General features: G+C 38.1%; 1 protein-coding gene across 9 annotated transcripts in view; it reads right to left on the bottom strand.

Moving 5' to 3' along the window:
* The window catches only part of DNAH12 (dynein axonemal heavy chain 12), a 247,789-nt gene that overhangs the window by 16,568 nt on the left and 210,135 nt on the right, over positions 1-21,086 (bottom strand). For all 9 annotated transcript variants that reach the window (XR_012090615.1, XM_073010001.1, XM_073010007.1 and 6 more), the window contains 6 exons: positions 16,393-16,551; positions 16,078-16,222; positions 11,229-11,379; positions 10,768-11,021; positions 10,080-10,220; positions 2,216-2,353 (listed from right to left, as the gene is read on the bottom strand). Coding sequence is in view for 8 of the 9 variants with exons in the window: in XM_073010001.1 (XP_072866102.1) it covers positions 2,216-2,353; positions 10,080-10,220; positions 10,768-11,021; positions 11,229-11,379; positions 16,078-16,222; positions 16,393-16,551 (988 nt within the window). In the remaining variant the exon portion in view is untranslated. The remainder of the gene's footprint in view (positions 1-2,215; positions 2,354-10,079; positions 10,221-10,767; positions 11,022-11,228; positions 11,380-16,077; positions 16,223-16,392; positions 16,552-21,086) is intronic.

The following is a 21,086-nucleotide window of genomic DNA, read 5'->3' as shown; positions in this document are numbered from 1 at the left end:
TTCAACTGGGTCCCTTCCCTCCCAAAACTGAAGGAAGAGACTTCATGAGAATTTAATGTTAAATTTGTGGCATATGCAAGAAGTGGAGACCAACAGCTCATTCTCCGGCTGTGTATCCACTTAGCCATCAGTTTTCTGATTTGCCTTTTGAAGAGAGGCAGCCTGCTCATACCAGGTGAAGATGGCTTAAGGATTAATCCTCAATCATTTTTCCAATTTCTGAAGAAATGAAACACGGACCCAGCCAATGCTGGCAGTTTCCAATGTTGGGGCTAGAAAGGTTGATGACATCAGAGGCTGTAGGCTGGGGCTTGGCCAGAAGATGATTGATTATATGCAGTATGATGGTTTTGGCAAAATGTTCTTCAAGCTTAGGCTGTACCAACTAATTGGTCTAAAAAACCAATGTTTAAAATCATTGTCATTTCATCATGCAGTTACAATTCCATAAGCACCAATCTCAACAACTGTTACAAGGATTTTCAAACGGACATTTTTATTCCAGTTAAGGTTTCTGCCCTGAAATTTTTTTAAAGACTTGATAAAATATCAACTATTTCTATACAAATTATATGTTAACAATTTTTATTTTAAAGGTTGGTATAAATGTGATTAAATGCTTATAGCCTTACAAAAACCTACCTGACTGAAATCTAATAGCACCAATTAATTAGACTTTATCAATGCTTCTCTTTTCCCTTCATTAGGTCCTATTTCAATAAGGCCTCTCAGAACAGCAAAAGAGCAGAAAAATATTAATATTCTGTGTTTGTGTGAAAGGCCAGCTACTCACTTTCCTAAGCTCTCTTACAGCTGAAGCCTATGCCTGTGACCTGGGCTTGGCTACTCAGATGCATCCACCTTAAACTAAGTAGGGGATTAAGGTACAGAGAAGCAAGAACAGCTATTGTGGCTCAGGCCTGTAACCCAGCACTTTGGGAGGCCGAGGCGGGAGGATCGCTTGAGACCAGGAGTTTGAGATCAGCCTGGGCAATGCAGCAAGACCCTGTCTCTACAAAATATGTCAAAAAAAAAAAAAACCCCAAAAAACAAAAAACACCTACAAGGGGCCGGGCATAGTGGCTCATGCCTGTAATCTCAGCACTTTGGGAGGCTGAGGTGGGTGGATTGCCTGAGCTCAGGAGTTTGAGACAAGCCTGGGCAACATGGCATAACCCCATTTCTACTAAAAAATACAAAAAATTAGCCGAGCATGGTGGCACACACCTGTAGTCCCAGCTACTTGGGAGGCTGAAGCATAAGAATCACTTGAACTGGGAGGCGCAGGTTGCAGTAAGCAGAGATCATGCCACTGCACTCCAGCCTGGATGACAGAGTGAAACTGTCTCCAAACAAACTTATCTGGGAATGGTGGCATGTGCCTGTAGTCCCAGTTACTCCAGAGGCTGAGGCAAGAGGATTGCTTGAGCCCAGGAGTTCAAGGCTGTAGTGAGCTATGATTACATCACTGCACTCTAGCCCGGGCAACAGAGCGAGACTCCATCGCAAAAACAAACAAACAAACAAAAAATTCAGTAACACCAAAGAATCTCTTTGAATGTGGTCATGACAGCAGAGGCCTGCAGTAGACTAGAGTCTATGTGGCAGCCATGCAAGCTCTGGGGTCTAATATTCAACAAGGGTAGAGATGCTGCCTTACCAGACACAGAGTGATTTTGGATTTGACTCTGGATGCCTCTTCTGAGCTTGGCTCTCCAGCTGTCTTGGTGATACTTTGAGCTACCCAATATCCTTTCAATAAATTATTTTTCTGCTGAAAGTATACAAGCTGTTTCTGTTGATTGATAGGGCTAAGCTGTAGAACTGACCAAGTGGAGGAAAGTAGAGGATAGTGAGGACATATGTTAAGCCAACACTGACGATGGCACTGCACAAATACAAAGAACCAGGGTCCTCGATGACAACACTGTGATGTTGCTGAATCAACCAAACCCAGAGCATGTCCTTCTTCTGCACCTCTTTATTATGTGAGTAATGAGTTTCATTGTGGTTTAAGCCAGTTTGAATCAGATTTCCCATTACTTGCAGCAGGAAGAATCCAGATAGATATAGTGTTTCATAAGCCATAGTTATTACCATCTACCCACCTGTTAGTGATGCTGGGAGAAGTGAATCAGTTATTCCAAGCAAAAGACTTGCCTAGGGCCTGATAAATAGTGATCCTTCATGAATGTTAATTTCTTGTTAGTTTTACCTGCAGTTGTCGGATACTGATGCGCAAGTCAGATTCATTAAATCCATATGGAATATTCCAACCAAGAGGACCAAATTTCTTTCTCTCTTGCACAAGGGCATGAAAAAAACAAACTCCAAACAGTAACTTCTCCCAGGCCTTTAATATAAAAAGTACACAAGAAAAAAAATTCTCGTCAGATTCCATCAGTAAAATGAGAGGAATAAATGATCTTTCTCATTACAAGATTATGTGATCACGTATCTCTACAAACTTCTATTTTAAAAAAAATCCTATCTAAAATAATACTTACTATAAATAGTATTCATCTTATGATTTAATTCAAATCTCCAAAGCTGGACAAACCATAGTAATATTAAGCCTTGTTAAAATGCAAAAATGGTATCATTTTACCAAAGTATTGACTAATAATACTTTGGTATTACTTGTAGATATTTACAACTTCAATACTTAAATGTTATTCTGTAAATTTGCTGGCATATGCTTGAGACTAAGTTCAGGGGAGTGATTAACCATTATAACATGAATACATCCCAGTATGTCATTCATGACTTTGTAATTTTCCATTTGAAAATCATTTTTGAAACCATTGTTTATTTCATCTGCTTTTGTGGCATCCTCATGTATGTGATATGCATGTTGCGTGGGCTTCTCACAAAATCTGTGTCAGTGTTCCAGAGGATGGTCGCCCAACTCTTTAAGGTCTCCCCAAGTAAATTTCAAGTAATGTACACAGCATGTATTTTGATTTAGAACATTTCAAACATAGCTCCAAATCCAATGAAAATCCATCCAGCTATTTTCATACAATGCAGTGGTAGACATTATTCTTTAATATTAGAATGCAAGTACACTACGCTTTACTGTGTAGATATGTTTTTGAAATGTTGTAAGTACTTTAAAGCATATTTTAAATATACTAGATGAATGCTGTGGTGAAACATTTCATAGGGGAAGAAACTTTAGCAATAAGAACAAATATCTAATTTACACATATTTTCTACATATTTTTAAATAGTGGGTTTTCTTAAGGCTGGAACCATCCTTAAAGTTTTGGAAAACTGAATGATCACATTTGTTTCTGTCTTTGGACTTTATTTAGACTGGGTTCCTCCAAAAGTAGACCTTGAGAGAAAGACCAGGGTGAAGGTGGGTGTATGTGAGAAGTGATCCCAGGAAGCAGGAGAGGAGTAGGGAAAGGAAGGCAGAGAAAGAGAAAAAGTCAGTATCAGGAAGAATCATGGAAGTTGTTGCTGTGATGAGGACTCAGTTCTGCTGGGACAAGTGGTCCCTGAAGAGTTGAAGGTTGTCCCTGGAGTTGATAATTTCTCCACATTTTTGGTCTATGCTTGTGTGCCTACAGGCCAAGAAGGCTCCTGTTGCATCAGAGAAATCTTGAGGAAAGAAAACAGAAAGATGCATACTTGAGATAAGGTGCTGTAGCCTATGAAGAGTCTGAACTCACAAAGAACTATCTTCTACAGTTGTGGCTGAAATTAGATGTGGACTGAAGAGCTGTGACAAAGGACATCAGTGTAGTTTGTCACAGTCCTGTTATCAAGATAATTTAAAAACCAGATATTCTTTAAAAAGCTTTTAAACGTTAAAACATAATTTCTTTAAAAATAATGCCTTTCTTTTTTTTTATGCTTGTTTTTGATTAAGCCAAGGGGGCAGTAGGATGCTGCCTTCTCTGCCTAAAGATGATACCACTGACCTGCCATCAGTGAGGGTATGCATTTTAGTTTGTTTTCTATGATGTGATGCTGTTTTGTGTTGACTCATTCAAACTCCTTAGCAAGGCATATAAAGACTTCCAGTCTTGACCCAATATTCCTTCCCGTTCTTATTTCCTACCAGTTTAGCCAAAATGAGGTCCTTATTGCTCTTTCAAAAAACTTGTTATAATAGTTGTACATATTAAACTTACTTCTTGTTCCTACTTCAAATATCACTTCTTCCATGTAGCTTTTTTTTCGATTCAGCCAAGCAGAGTTAATCACACACAAATGGAAAGAGTGAGATGTCCTGGTACCAAATCCCACCTCCAACACTGGGCTGAGCTGTATGACTGATATCGTTTGGTTCTGTGTCCCTACCTAAATCTCATCTCAATTTGTAATCTCCACTTATCAAGGGAGGGACCTGTAATCCCTGCGTGTTGAAGGAGGGAGGTGACTTGATCATGGGGGCAGCTTCCCCCATACTGTTCTTGTGATAGTGAGTTCTCATGAGATCTGATGGTTTTATAAGCATTTGGAAGTTCTTCCTTTGCTGTTCTCTCTCCTGCCGCCTTGTGAAGAAGGTGCTTGCTTCCCCTTCACCTTCCACCATGATTGTAAGTTTCCCTAGGCTTCCCCAGTCATGTGGAATTGTGAGTCAATTAAACCTCTTCCCTTTATAAATTACCCAGTCTCGGGTATTTCTTTATAGCAGTGTAAGAACAGACTAATTCAATGACCTCAATAATTTATTTAATTCATTTGAGCTTCAGTTTCCTTATTTAACAAATAGGTGTGTGAAAATGATACCTATATTAGAGGACTGTTGCAAGGCTTATATAGTTAAACTAACTGAAATCTGCTGGTGGTCAACAAATGTTTGCCCCTTTCCTCCCTTCCTTTCTTTGTCCTCCTTTAGTTCATAACACTATCATGGCTGTCGAGCGCAGTGGTTGCTAACTTAGTTGAACATGCAAATTTGTTTGTTTACATCATATATGTTTTAATAATTTTCATTTTATTGTGGTAAAACATTTAACATGAAATCTACCGTCTTAAATTTTTAAGTGTACAATATAGTATTGTTAACTATAAGGACAATGTTGTACAGCGAATCTCCAGAATTTATTCACCTTGCATAATTGAAACACTATTCCCATTAATAAGCAACTCCCTATTTCCCCCTCCCACAGCCCTGGGAAATCACCTTCTGATTCTATGAGTTTGACTATTTTTGATACCTTATATAAGTGGAATCATACAGTATTTCTCTTTCTGTGACTGGCTTAGTTCACTTAGGATAATGTCTTCACAAGTTTTATCCATGTTGTCATATATGGTAGTGTTTACTTCTTTTCTAAGGCTGAATAATATTTTACAAATGGGCATTTAGGATGTTTCCACATATTGGCTATTGTGAATAGTGCTGCAACGAACACTGGCCTGCTAATATCTCTTAGAGATCCTGATTTCAATTTTTTTTGGATACTCAGAAGTGAGACTGCTGGATATGTTCTGTTTTTAATTTTTTGAGTCTCCATACTGTTTTCGTTAATGACTGCACCACTTTTCATTACCACCAACAGTGTAAGAAGGCTCCAATTTTGTCCATGCTAATACATGTTGTTTTTTGTTTTTTGATAATAGCCATCCCAGAAGGTGTGAGATGATATCTCAGTGTGGTTTTGATTTGTATTTCCCTGCTGACTAGTGACATTGAGCATTTTTTCATATATCTGTTGGCCATTTGTATGTCTTCTTTGGAGAAATGTCTATTCAAATCCTTAGCCCATTTTTAATCTGGTTATTCTTTGTTTTTTGTTGTTGTTATTGAGGTGTTCCATATATTTTTTGGAAATTAATCCCTTATCTTAACATATGGTTTGGAAATAATTTCTCCCATTCCTTAGGTTGGCTTTTCACTTTGTTGATCATTTCCTTTGCTGTGCAGAAGCTTTTTAGTTTGATTTGATCCTACTTTGTTTTTGTTGCCTGTGCTTTTGGTGTGATATTTATGAAATTATTGCTAAGATCAATGTTATGAAGTTTTCCTTCTAAGTGTTCTTCCATAAGTTTCACAGTTTCAAATCTTACATTTAAGTCTTTAATCCATTTTGAGTTGATTTTTATGTATAGTGTAAGATATGAGTTAAATTTCATTCTTTTGCATGTGGATATGCAGTTTTCTCAATACCAGTTGTTGAAGAGACTATACTTCTCCCATTGTATATTCTTGGCACCTGTATCAAAGATCAGTTGACCTTATATGTGTAGATTGATTTCTGGGCTCTCTATTCTTTTCCACTGGTCTGTATGTCTGACTTTATGCTAGTATAGGTTGAGCATCCTAAACCCAAAAACCCAAAATCCAAAATGCTCCAAAATCCAAAAGTTTTTGAGTACCAACATGATGCTCAAAGGAAATGCTCATTAGAGCATTTCAGGTTTTGTATTTTTGTATTTGGAATGTTAACTGGTAAATGCAATGCAAATATTCCAAAATTAAAAAAAAAATCCCAAGCATTCAGATAAGGAATACTTAACCTGTACCATATTGTTTTAATCACTGTAGCTTTGTATTATATTTTGAAATCAGGAAGTATGATGCCTCTAGCTTTGTTTTTTCTCAACATTGATTTGTCTATTTAAGATCTTTTGTGGTTCTATATGAATTTTAGAGTTTTTTTTTCTATTTCTGTAAAAAAAACCAAGTCATTGGGATTTTGATAGGGATTGCTAAATTAAATCTGTAGATCACTTTGGCTAGTTTGCACATTTTAATAATATTAAGTCTTCCAATCCATGAACATGGGATATTTTTCCATGTTTGTGTCTTACTTTAACTTACTGCATCAATGTTTTATAGTTTTCAGTGTATACATCTTTCACCTCCTCAGTTGAATTTATTCCTAAGTATTTTATTGTTTTTGGTACTATTATAAATGGGATTGTTTTCCTAATTTCCATTTCATATAGTTTGTTGTTGGTGTACAGAAATGCAACTAATTTTTACATGTTGATTTTGTACCCTACAACTTTACTGAATTCATTGATTAGCTCTAACAGGTTTTTCTTGTGTGGAGTTTTGTGGTTTTCTATATGTATAAGATCACATCATCTGCAAACAAGGACAATTTTACTTTTTCTGCTTTGATTTGGATACCTCCTGTTTCTTTTTCTTGCCTAATTGTTCTGTCTAGGGCTTCCAGTCTAGACAGAAGTAGGAAGAGTGGGCTTCCATGCCTTGTTTCTGATCTTACAGGAAAAACTTTCAGTTTTTCCATGGTTAAGTATAAGTTGTGGTATTTTCATATTGTCTTTTATTATGTTGATGTAATCTTCTTCTATTCCTCGTTTGTTAAGAGTTGTTTTTGTTTTGTTTTGTTTTGTTTCTTCCTGAGATGGAGTCTTGCTCTGTTGCTCAGGCTGGAGTGCAGTGGCACGATCTCAGCTCACTGCACCCTCCACCTCATGGGCTCAAGCAACTCTCCTGCCTCCTCCCGAGTAACTGAGATTATAGCCACACACCACCACACCCGGCTAATTTTTTTTTTTTTTTTTTTTTTTGTATTTTTAGTAGAGACAGGGTTTCACTATGTTGGCTTGGCTGGTCTCAAATTCCTGATCTCAAGTGATCCTCCTACCTCAGTCTCCCAAAGTGCTCGGATTACAGGCATGAGCCACCATGCCCAGCTGAGAGTTTATATCATAAACAAGCATTGAATTTTGGTGGATGCTTTTTCTGCATCTAGTGAGATGATCATGTGATTTTTATCCTTCTTCTGTTAATGTGTATTACATTAATTGATTTTTATAAGTTGAATCATTTTAGCATCCCAGGGGATAAATCCCGCTTGGCCATGGTGTATATATGATATGCTATATTTATGCTTGTTCTTGAGCCTTACTTCAAAGTTAGTGAATCAGAATTCCAGAAGTGTGGCACTGACATCTGTAGCTTTAACAAGCCCCCCAGGTTTGTGGGAATTACAGTTGAGCTTGCCTTCCATAGGTTTCCTTTGACTAAAATGTCAGCTCCATAAAGATAGGAGTTTTTACATGTTTTTATATATTTATATGTTCATTGCCATATTACCAGTTCCTATAAGAATGCCTTGCACCTAGTAGGTACTCAATAAATATTTACTGAATAAATAAGTGAAGATACAGAAATGTATCCCTACCCTTAAGGAGAATAAAGTGAGTACAGGTGACAGACCTATAGACTGACAACGAATGTCTTATCATTGCTAGGTAATTCAAATGCCAAGATAGCAACAACCTGTGATTAAAAAGATCATATTTACTTTTAATGGCCAAATGATGATAGTTCAAATTATTGCTGGCCTAATTGTCAGAAATTAGCCTTATTGAAAGGCATTCCAGCTATTTCTGGAAGCCTCAGTGGAATTTCACATATGTCTACAAACCAGTCACCTGCAGAAACTGGAAGGCAATGGTTTTCAAAGTGTGATTCCAGGACCAGCCACATCAACATCACCAGGGAATTTGTTAGAACTAAAAATTCTTAAGCCCCACCCCAGATCCACTGAATTAGAGACTCTGGGGATGGGACCCAGCAAGATGTGTTTGAACAAGCCCTCTAGGAGAATTGGATGCATATTGAGAACCCACGTCACAGGGCATTTACATTCTTTTACTTCTCTTACCCCAGCTTTCATTTGTTTGTACTACCAGAGAAGTTGCTTGGTGAAGCCTTACCTATTACCACTGTTCATCACAAAAATAATGATACATGGCAAGGATACTGACTTCAGATATCCCAACAAATCCCAATACTTAGTTGCTTGCTCAATGTTGTAATACATAAGGAGTGAGAATGCTTCTTCTCTAACTTAGCACCATTTTTATTTGAATAATCTGAGTCCCAGACTAACTCTGCTTGAGCTTAGAATCTTTCAAAGTTTCTCTTCTCTCTTGCCCTCTCTCTTTTAATTGCAGGAGCTCAAACTCTGGATGGGGATCAGACACCATACTATCTTCTCCATTCTACTAAGCTCCTTTCTCAATAAAACCACAAAATATCCTCTCTTGTTCTAAGATTTGCAAACAAAAGTATGGTGCAGAACTAGGGTACACAGAAAGTATCATTAAGCAGAGGGAAAATATCTGACTTTCAAAGAATTTATTATTTTACCTTCAATATCATTTTTTCTAGCTCAAACATGCAAATATGATAAACAGTACATGTTGGGGTGAGGGCAGGGGATGATTTTCCCTCAGTAATGTTTCCTTTCATGTGCCCAGTTAATAACGTAATATGCTGGACTTTTCTCCATTCTTGTACTTACTTGCTGCAGGAGAAGGGAGTGACCTACCTGACTGGTAAATTTGGGGAAAATTAACCAGATATGCTCGGCCCAGCTTCTCTCTTTTCTTTCTTAGAAGTGAGCTTCTTACAGGGACCTGTGTTTTCCTTTACTCTTCTGGGTGGATAAATTTGCTTAATTTTAGGGTTCTGTAATATGAAACCCATTTGTTCACAGATATAAGCTATATCTTCCAATCTAGCCTATATCAATAATTAAGCTTATGCTTTGGTTACCATACATTTATACTTTTCCCTGTTTCTCAGCTGGTAAGAATTTAGGCAGGGAAATGAGTACTTTGTACTGGGATCCTTCAAGTCCCCAGTACTGTAAACAAACTGTTTTAGGTGGATATGTGGAAAAGCACTATTAATATGCTTAACATTATTACTAGAATTTAAGTTCCATCAAGGCAGATTTCTTTGTGTGTCTATTTTGTTCTCATTGCTTTATATCTACACTACCTAGGAGAGGGCCCAGCATACACAATTGTTTAAAAAGAATAATCAATGGGAGAATAGATTTCTACTGTCGGGTCCTAATCAAAAACATTATTGGGCTTTGGCTTACAAACTAAGATTCATTCATTCAACAAGTATTTATTTCGATGTCTACTATGTGGGAAGCGGAACACAAACTACATTGAATAAAATGGTGAACAAGATAAGTACAATTTTTGTCTTGTTAGGAAATGCTTAAAGTTTTAAAAACATTAAATAAAAATTTTATAAAAGCGTTATTAAATAAAATTTTACACTTCCATATTTGATCACTATAAAACACATTTTAAAAGTTCCAAAAGATAAATATTACCAGTTCCTTCCCACGGCATCCCTTGAAAAACTCAGGATCAGAAACTGGATCAGTGAGATACGATTGAAGGAGATTCAGCCGAAGACCCGTGGGAGGTTCATTAGTCATTTTTACTCCATTCTGTAGAATTGTTACTGGGAACTAAGACAAAATAAATGGAGAGCATCATACAAGATAGCAAGTGGAGGCTCTAAAAGTGCATATACAAGTGGCTTAAAAAACAGGCATAATGGAGGACTCCAGAAATATTTAAAAACCTCTTAAGGTTAAGTATATAAGGCTTGATTAAGATATGCAGACAGCTGGCCAGGCGTGGTGGTGCACGCCTGAAATCCCAGCAGTTTGGGAGGCTGAGGCAGGTGGATCACCTACGGTCAGGAGTTCTAGACCAGGCTGGCCGACATGGTAAAACCCCGTTTCTACTTAAAAATACAAAAATTAGCCGAGCATGGTGGCATGCGTTACTAGTGGCATGAGCTACTACATGGTGGCATAATCCCAGCTACTAGGGAGGCTAAGGCAGGAGAATCGCCTGAACCTGGGAGGCGAAGGTTGTTGTGAGCCAAGATTGCGCCACTGCACTCCAGCCTGGGAGACAGAGTGAGACTCCGTCTCAAAACAAACAAAACAAACAAGATATACAGATAGCTAAGTAAACGTACTGAACTCTACAAGGAAATAAACATACTTTTGGAGATGGATAGCTTGTCAGCCAAAGCCTAAAGGATGAGTTACAGGTTTCAGAGCTAAAATCTTCACATATTTTTTCCAACATGGGCATCCAGGAGACTGCAAGGTGGCAATTCTGTAGGCACACCCAAGTTCCTTCTTCTATTGCTGCTTTAATCATTTTCGCTGCAATTGGTCCTTGTCCCTGTCCCAGTGAAATAGCTTGAAACTTATTTCCAGACATAGATTTATCATTTGCAAATTTCAGCAGGCCTATGAGAGGCACAAAAAAATAGTCACACTACTTACTCTAAAATTATAAAAAGGGCCTTATGTATAGCTGTTTTATCATGAAAAATTCTAGTTACATTTCTCTGTAAATATCGGATTTACTAACTGATTTATAATCATATAAGAAATGAGTATTGAACAAGATGTTTTATTTATAATTTCTTAAAAGTTTACAGTATATGCACTTACTGGCCATAGGATCTGCTCCTGGAGATAGAACAAAAATTAAGGGAATGGTGCAATTTGAATCCAAGTAACTCTTTGTCAAATCAAATGGTGGAGGCTCTACAAACTTTTTCCCTAGTTTGTCAGTTACATAGTTTGTTATAGCTGGGGTTATCTGTTGAAGAGAAAAGATATGATCTTTAGAGCAACTTTTATTTCACATAACAGATTTGATTATTACTGAAAAATAACAAAGAATACAATTTGAGTCTAATGGTCAAAAAAAGCATGTAGCATCACAGACAAAGCACTAATTTCTCTAATAAATAAAAACTATATACATTTATAGAAGACTAATTATCCAAAAGAAAAATGGGCAAAGGAGATGAACTGCTTAGAGAAAATGAAGTATAAATTGATCCTAAACATATGAGGGATGCTCAATGTCACTCATTATAGCAGAGATTGCATATTGTCCCACTTATTTGTCTCTGTTTGGTATTAGAACCCCAAGTTTTCCTGGCATTTCTTGCAGGTAATGTGGCCATGTGACTAAGTTTTGGCCAGAGAGATAGAAGTAGAAATTATGTATGGATCTTCCAGATTATATTTTAAGGAAGCTATTTGCCTTCAACATTTTCTTCTCTTTTCAACAGTGTTCACAAGCCAGCTTCCATTTTGCTGATGAGGACCACACTGTAAGCATGAAAGAACCTGAGTTTCTGGGTGATCTCAGGAGCCAAGCTTCCCTGTCAGCCCTTAATCATTTGCCTCTGAGCTGTTAGGAGACAGAGAAATTAACTTCTATTTGATTTAAGCCACTGTACTTTAGGTCCCTTTGTTACAGCAGCTTCATTTATACTCTAATACTTATAATAATAATAAGAAAAATACAAATTATAATTATACTTAGATACCATTTTTAACCTATTGAATTGTTATATATAAATGAGTCAAAGATGGCCTGTGAGACCATGATATCCTGATATTTGGTCAAATAGCAGTCTACATGTTGCTGTGAAGGTATTTTTGGATGAGATTAATATTCAAATTAGTAGATTTGGAGTAAAGCAGATTGCCCTCCATAATGTGGTGGGCCTCATACAATCAGTTGAAAGCCTTAAGAAAGAAAAAAGCCTGATTTCTCCTGAGAAAGAGGACCTTTTGCAAGAAAACTGCCTTTGGACTCGAGTTACAACATCAACTCCTCCTTGAGTTTCCAGCCTGCCAGCTTACTGTGCAAATTCACCAGCTTCCACAATCACACCAGCCAATTCCTTTCAGAAAATCCAATCAATCAATCAATCAATTCCCCTCCCCTTTTGTTTTATTTCTGGAGAACAGAGGGAAAGAAGTAGAAGACCTGAATAATATAGGCGTTAATTACATTTAGCTTAACTCAATTCAACTTAATTCACAGACATTTGTTGAGCTTCTACCATCTGCCAGACATTGCTCTAAATCCTGGTGATATAGAGCAAAATAATATATGAGTCTTGACCTCAAGAAGCTCATAGTCTAGTGGGAGGTCCTAAAACATAAGCAGACAATTATTGTACATTCTAATGGGTTAAGTGTTATGGTATATAAGCACAGGCTTCCAGACATGGCAGACGAAGCAAAAATCCTACACGTGGTATTGAAACAATATCTCTACTGCCCATCAGGGAGCCATTCTGTAAAGTGAAAATAGGCAGGTGTTCCCAGATACAAAGCTATTAAGTCTTCACCATGAACAAGGAAGGCTACTGGTGATAATGAATAAAGCATTGTTTAGGGGTTCCAGGGACTTAAAGGGACTCTCTAGTGAGAGCAGAACAAACATACACAGACACATATGCACACACAACTAACTATCTGGGAAGAATGAGGTGAGTATTAACAATGTACAAAGGTCTTTGGGTGTCAGGGTAAGGGGTAAAACATGTAGGCCTCTGTTTAAATCTACTCAGAGACAGAGCATTAGATAATGTTCCTTGTGAGACTTTACTAAGACTGTAAAATGTTTTTTTGTTTTTGTGTTTTTGTTTTTTTTTTTTAAAGAAAGAAGAAACGAAGGGACTATTGCAATCACTTTCAACACCTTCATAATTTTCATGGTGTAAGTGAAGTGACTTACTGGTAAAGATTCTTTCCTCAAACAAACCTTCGTTAGACAGGCTTCTCTAAGCCCTTTTTTCTATGAGGACTGTCTTCAAGAGCCCAGTTGTAGCAAGAATCCTGCTAGCCAGTTTAGTGAGAGTCCCCCACCCTCTCCATCTGATCATCCTCTGTATCTGATCAAATTCCTCATACCCTGCCATCACCCAGGTGGTGTCTCATCACCCTGGCCTGCTTTCAGCACGAATTCTGTTAGGTCAGTGTAGCAAGAATTCCCCCTACCCTTGATGTCTCTTCTTAGTAATTTTCCCCCACCCCGCCCCTTGACTATAAATCCCCAACTGTCTCTGCTGTATTTGGAACTAAGCCTGAGCTCTCTTTCCTACTGTGATAATCTTGAACAAAGTCTTCCTTATTGCTTTAACATTTGTCATGAACAATTTTTTTTAACATTACTCAAAGTTTAAACTAGATGTATGAACATGGTTTTTTGTTTTCTATTACAGAATTATCCTTTTGTAATACTATGATCACCTTTCTCAAATTTGTGAAAATTGGTATCAACCTACTTATCTTACCTTTAGAAAGATTTCTGTGCATGTTTGAACTAATAAAATTGTGACATGTACAAAATTTTCTGCCATCTTCTACTTTTAGCTATGATGTGGTTATAGGGATTGGATTTACCCTACCACCACAAACAACTTAAAAAACAGGCACAATTAATGAAACAACCATCTTTGCATAGGGTGCAATAGGTGGTATACGACTGTGATCACTGAGAAAAAGAAAACAAAGTGAACGCTATCCTCTCAGCTTTCTTCTTGGAGGTATGCTAGACTGTGGAACAGGGAGAGTGACTGAGGCAGAGCAATGCAGTGATGCTGAGTTGGGAAAACAAGAAAAAGACTACAAAGGGGCCAAGGCTGCTGAAATTGCAGAGTTCTAATTAGGATAGAACTGTCCAGGAAGAGTTCAGAAATCTACTCACAGTATCTCTGAATCCTTGCTGAACACTATGGTATGTATGCATGAGACCAAGCAAAGAGCGTCTGAGGAGCTGTAACCAGGAGATCTGGGGAGCTACCACTCTTCATGAAGGTTGTGACTCATTCAGGTTCCCAAAAGCCATAGAGAGTCCTTAGTGATCGCCTGGAACATTCAGTAAAGGCCCCAGACAGGTGGCACTTTGGTAGAGCTAAATTAATGCATTGAATAAAGGCTATTCTAGACCAGTCCTAACAAATCTTAAACAATATTTGAAAGGAACAATTCAAACTTCAGTAATTTAACTACATAACCACAGAGGTTGATAAACTTTCTATAGAAGGCCAGATAGGAAATATTTTAGGTTTTGTGGGACATAGACAGGTTCTGTTGCATGATTTTTAAAATTATTTTTTATGAGACAGAGTCTCTCTCTGTCACCCAGGCTGGAGTGCAATGGTTTGATCTCATATCACTGCAACCTCTACCTCCCAGGTTCCAGAGATTCTCTTGCCTCAGCCTCCCCAGTTCAAACTGCTGACCTTGCGATCTACCTGCCTCAGCCTCCCAAAGTGCTGGGATTACAGGCATGAGCCACCGTGCCTGGACGCATGTTCTTTTTAAGGCAACATTTTTTTTTTTTTCTTTTTTTTTTTTTTTTTTTTTGAGATGGAGTCTTGCTCTGTCGCCCAGGCTATAGTGCAGTCGTGTGACCTCTGCTCACTGCGACTTCCGCCTTCCCAGTTCAAGTGATTCTCCTTCCTCAGCCTCCTGAGTAGCTGGGACTACAGGCATGCACCACTATGCCTGGCTAATTTTTGCATTTTTGGTAGGGACAGGGTTTCACCATCTTGGCCAGACTGGTCTTGAACTCCTGACCTCAAGTGATCTGTCCTCCTCAGCCTCCCAAAGTGCTGGGATTACAGGCAGGAGCCACTGTACCCAGCCAAAACTACTCTTTAAAAATATAAAAAACATTCTCAGTTCATGGGCCAGGCCAAAGAGGTCATGGGGCTGGATTTGTCTCACAGGTGTTTGTTGACCCCTGATCTAGCAGAACAGAACTCAACAATCTTCATAGGAAAATGAAATTAACTCATCAACAATGTGATATTCACAATGTCCAATATCCAATCAAACATTATTAGACATGCCAAGAAGCAGGAAAACATGTATAACTAAAAGTAAAATCAGTCAATAGAAACAGATCCAGAAATGATGGAATTATTAGTCAGTAATTTAAAAACAGTTCTTATAACTGTGTTCAACTATTTAAAAGAAAATATTAGCAGATTAAAAAGAGAAATAGGATACAGAAAAAGAACCCAACAAATTTTTTAGAGATGAAATATACAATTACTAAAATTTAAAAATTAATCGAATGGGATTTGTAGCAGATTAGACAATACAAAAGAAGAAATCAACAAATGTAAAGACAGCAACAGAAACTACCCAAACTGATGCAAGGAGATACCAAGGCTTGAAAAATAATTAACAAAGTATCAGTTACATTATATTACATTACATGGCATCATATTAAGCAATCTAATGTATATGCAGTTGAAATCCTGGGTGGGGTGAAATAATATTTGAAGAAATAATAACCAAAAATATTCCCAAATTGAGGAAAACAGTAAGCCCACAGATCCAAATCCAAGGAGCTCAGCGAACTGTAAGCTGGATAATCAATCTGAGAGTTAAAGAATCAAATAACAGTAACTTTAAGCCTAGTACTTCATAAATGGCAAATTCTCTGGGTTCCAAATAGAACACATCGGCCTTTTACCTTATCGGGTCTTAAACACCGAAGAATTATTATTTTCTGTAGTTGCTTTAGGTTCTTATCCATTGGTGCTGGAAATTTAGCGTTATGTGGCTCTTTACTGTCATAGATTTTCCGCCATTCACATATATGTTCACAAAAATGTTGCCTAATAGAAAAAAGCTTAAGAATTATTCTTTTTATTGGGAAAAACTTAAAAGAGATTGTGGAACAAGGAGTAGAAACCAGACAGCTATAGGACCATTTAAAAATCACTAGATTGAAGAACAAGTTTACCTATTGCCATTCAGTGATAAATCATCAAATTTAAACAGTTACCTGAGCCCTCTGAAGGCAGGAAATTCACTTGCACGACAAATTTCCTCCCAGCTTTTGTCCTGTAGCCAAGTTGGATCAGGATTTTTCTCAGCACTTTTAAGACTTACTCCTCCAGTTAAAAGAAACATCAGTTCCTGGTATTCAATCTCTTTCCTTGCCCTGTATTCCCAAAATAAGGACTGTTATACAATTGTTGGTTTTAAAATTGAATATCAATTTCTGCTTTTATAATCTGGATAGAATAACTTAGACTGTACTTACCCACCTGCTGTAAACAACTAGAAAACTGGACAAAATTAATGAAACAACTGTTTTTTGAAATTGTACAATAGCCAGTGCAGGACTGTGGCCTCTGAGAGAAGAGAGATGAATAAGGCGACCCCTGTTCCTCAGCGGTGTGCCTAGAGGCACTTTCTAGACTACAGAGCAGGGAGGTGTGATCAGAATCAGAGCTTTGCAGTATTGCTGAGTTGAGGAAACCAGCATTAAGTTCTCCTCAACAGTATCGCTGAGTTGAGGACATCAGCATTAGGGAAAGCTTAGGTGACTGGAGTTTGTGAGCAGAGGAGGAAGATGAATGGAAAAGGTGAATGAACGTCTTAAACATCTACAGAGGTGCTCTCTTGGTTCTACTGATAAATACAGCCAGGCATTGCTCATAGAATTCTGAGTCACGCATTGTAAGAAGTGTGTTGTTAGGTGATTTCATCATTGTGTGAACACCATAACGTGTACTTACACAAATCTAGATGGTGTATATGGTATAGCCTGTTGTTCCTAGGCTATAAATCTGTACAGCATGTTACTGTACTGAATGCAGTACACAGCTGTAACATAATGGCATGTATTTGTGTATCTAAACATAGAAAAGAACAGTAAAAATATGGCATTATTATAATCTTATGGAACCACCATTGCATATGCACTTTGTTGCTGACTGAAATATTGTTATGTGGCACATGACTGTACTAAGGCATGGATCAGTAAGGTAAAATTCTAGGAAGCCAGCAAAAGAACATCTAATGGGCTGTAAACTAAATAGCTCCCAGAGATCACACAAGATTAGGAAATATAAGTTCTTGCCAACCAGAGTTGAGTCTTTGTTCAATACCAGAGGATTTCAGGTCTCCTTAGTAGTGAAGCTAACATAGCCTTAGAGTAAAGGTTACTCTAAAACTACTATAAGAAAGTTTAGACACAAGTCGTCTTTTTTTTTTTTTTTTTTTTTTTTTTTTAAAGAGATGGGGTCTTGCTCTGTCATCCAGCCTGGAAGTGCAGTGGTACAATCATAGTTCACTGCAGCCTCAAACTTCTGAGCTTAAGCAATCCTCCTGGCTTAACCTTCTGAGTAGCTGAGATTAGAGGTGTGGGCCACTGCACCTAGCATAAGTTTTGAAAAGATCAAACTAACCCAGTAATAATTTAACTACCTGAAAAGTGAAGTCTAAAGCTCTTTAAAGGAATACAAAATTTCCAGCATTTACCAATATGAAATTCACAACATCCATAACCAGGAAAAAAATTGGTCTTAGATGTAGATGTAGAAGTGAAAGAGATAATTTAACTAGCCAATAAGAATGTTAAAATAGTTATTATAAACATGCCAAAGGAGTTAAAGCAAAGCATGAACATAATAGAAGAAATAGGCAATATTAAATAGACCAAACACAACTCCTAAAAATAAAAATACATAATCTGTTATAGGAATAGAAAAAAAACCTAAAGATACAAATATAAAAATTGAGATATTTACTTATTTCTTTTCCAGATGTATAGATATTGAAAAGATTCATTATAAGTAGACCTACACTACAAGATATCTTAGGGGAAGTTTCAGATAGTTGGAACTCTGGATCAACACCAAAGAATAAAGAACAATAGAAATAGTAACTTTGTGGGTAAACATAAAATATTTTTTAAAACATCATTAATATTTAAGTATCTGTAAAAGATAATGTCAGGAATTTGGAAGTCATCACTCACATCCTCACAATAAGAAAAAAGCTGAACAAACTGAAAATCAGCAACTTTTCTTAGATGCATCAGAGAACTGAGGTCACACAGCTAACTCACTACCTCCTAACTGGGAAGAGATGGATAAATACAGAGAATTCTAAATTACTTGAGCAGAAGCTCAGGTTATTATCAATAATAACCTCGAATGTAAACAAATTAAATTCCCCAATTAAAATATATAAACTGGCTAACTGAATAAAGAATACCCAACTATATGCTGCCTACATGAAACTTACCTCACCTGAAAAGACAGAGACTGACAGTAACAGGATGAAAAGAGATATTCCACACCAATGAAAACCGAAAGGAAGCAGGAGTAGCTATGTTTACATCAGAAAAAGCAGACTTTAAGTTAAAAAGTACAAAGAGACAAATAATAATATTATATAATAATAAGGGGATCAATTCAGCAAGAGAATATAACAACTGTAAAAATACATGCACCTGGCCAGGCGCGGTGGCTCACGCTTGTAATCCCAGCACTTTAGGAGGCTGTGGGCAGGAGGATTGCTTGATCCCAGGAGCTCCAGACCAGCCTGGGTCACATAGGGAGACCCTCTGTTTTAATAACAACATTTTTTTAAAAGAGAAAACTTTTCAGCCAGGCACAGTGGCTCACAACTGTAATCCCAGCACTTTGGTGTGGGCGGCAAGCCACCCAGGTACCGAGGCAAGAGACGGAGGGCACGAGCTGTTCCAGTATAATAAAATATATAAAATAACAAGTTATACTAGATATAGATCATAGATATGATTATATATAAGTATCACTAATCATTAGTTTGTAGTAATTACTCTTTATTCCAATATTATAATAATTCTTGCTCTACAATCATAACGTAGGAAAAACCAGGCCATACAGAGATAGGAAGTGAAGGGATATGGTGAAAAGTGACCAGAAGACAAGAGTGTGAGCCTTCTGTTATGCCCAGACAGGGTCACCAGAGGGCTCCTTGGTCTAGCGGTAATGCCAACATCTGGGAAGACGCCCGTTACCAAGCAGACCGTGTTCTAGCAGTAGCATCAGTGCCAAGGAAAAGCACCCGCTACTTAGCAGACTGGGAAAGGGAGTCTCCCTTTCCCCGGGGGAGTTTAGAGAAGACTCTACTCCACCACCTCTTGTCGAGGATCTGACATCAGTCATGCCCGCCTGCAGTTGTCTGGAGGCCTAAACATCTCCCTGTGATGCTGTGCTTCAGCGGTCACACTCCTGGTCCACTTTCATGTTCCTGTACACCTGGCTCTGCCTTCTAGGTAGCAGTAGCAGAATTAGTGCAAGTATTAAAAGTCTCTGAAATGCAGAAATAATGGCATAAGCTGTCTCTCCTCTCTCTCTCTCTCTCTCTTCTCTCTCTCTCTCTGCCTTGGCTGCCAAACAGGGAAGGGGCCCTGTCCAGCGAACACGTGACACACATGATCTTACCTATCATTGGAGATGGCTCACCCTCCTTACCCTGTCCCCTTGTTTTGTATCCAATAAATAAGAGCGTAGCCTGGCATTTGGGGCCACTACTGGTCTCCATGTCTTGGTGGTCCCCTGGGCCTAACTGTCTTTTCTTTTATCTCTTTGTCTTGTGTCTTTATTTCTATGATCTCTCATCTCTGCACACGGGGAGAAAAACCCACAGACCCTGTAGGGCTGGTCCTTACACTTTGGGAGGCGAAGGTGGGCAGATCACCTGAGGTCGGGAGTTCGGGACCAGCCTGACCAACATGGAGAAACTCTGTTTCTACTAAAAATAGAAAATTAGCTGGGCATGGTGATGCATGCCTATAATCCCAGCTACTTGGGAGGCTGAGGCAGGAGAATCACTTGAACCTGGGAGGCAGAGGTTGTGGTGAACCAAGATTGTGCAATTGCACTCCAGCCTGGGCAAGAAGAGTGAAACTCTGTCTCAAAAAACAACAACAACAAAAACAAAAACCAACACCAGAGCACCTAGATATATAAAGCAAATATTATTAGATCTAAAGGTGGAGGTAGACCCCCATACAATAAGCTGGAGACTTTAACACCCCACTCTAGGCAGAAAGTCAACAAAGAAACTGCAAATTTAAACTGTACCATAGACCAAAGAGACCTAAAAGACATTTACAGAACAATCCACAGTAGTTGCAGACTACACATTCTTTTCATCAGCACACAAAACATTCTCCAGAATTGGCCATACGTTAGGACACAAAAAAGAAATCTTAAAAGATTGTTTTAATTGAAGTAATACCAAGTATCTTATCTGACCACAATGGAATAAAAGCATACATCAGTAACAAGAGGAACACTCAGAACTATACAAATACATGAAAACGAAACAACATGCTCCTGAGCAACCAACTGATTAAAAAAAAGAAATTAAGAGAGAAAGTAAAAAATATCTCACCCCTGTAATCCTAGCACTTTCGGAGAATGAGGCAGGCAGACTGCTTGAGCCCAGGGGTTCAAGACCAATCAGGGCAACATAGCAAAACCTTGTCTCTACAAAAAAAAAAAAAAAGCAGAAAAAATTAGCCAAGTGTGGTGGCATATGCCTGCAGTCCCAGCTACTCGGGAGGCTGATGTAGGAGGATTGCTTGAGCCCAGGAGGTTGAAACCACAGTGAGCTGTGATCATGCCACTGCACTCCAGCCTGGGGGACAGAGTGACACCCTGTCTCAAAAAAAAAAATTCCCTGAAGCAAATG

This window comes from Chlorocebus sabaeus, chromosome 22 (genome assembly GCF_047675955.1).
Source record: "Chlorocebus sabaeus isolate Y175 chromosome 22, mChlSab1.0.hap1, whole genome shotgun sequence".
Lineage (NCBI taxonomy): Eukaryota > Metazoa > Chordata > Mammalia > Primates > Cercopithecidae > Chlorocebus > Chlorocebus sabaeus.
Note: the sequence above shows the minus strand (reverse complement) of the source record. Positions and strands in the feature narration are given on the sequence as shown.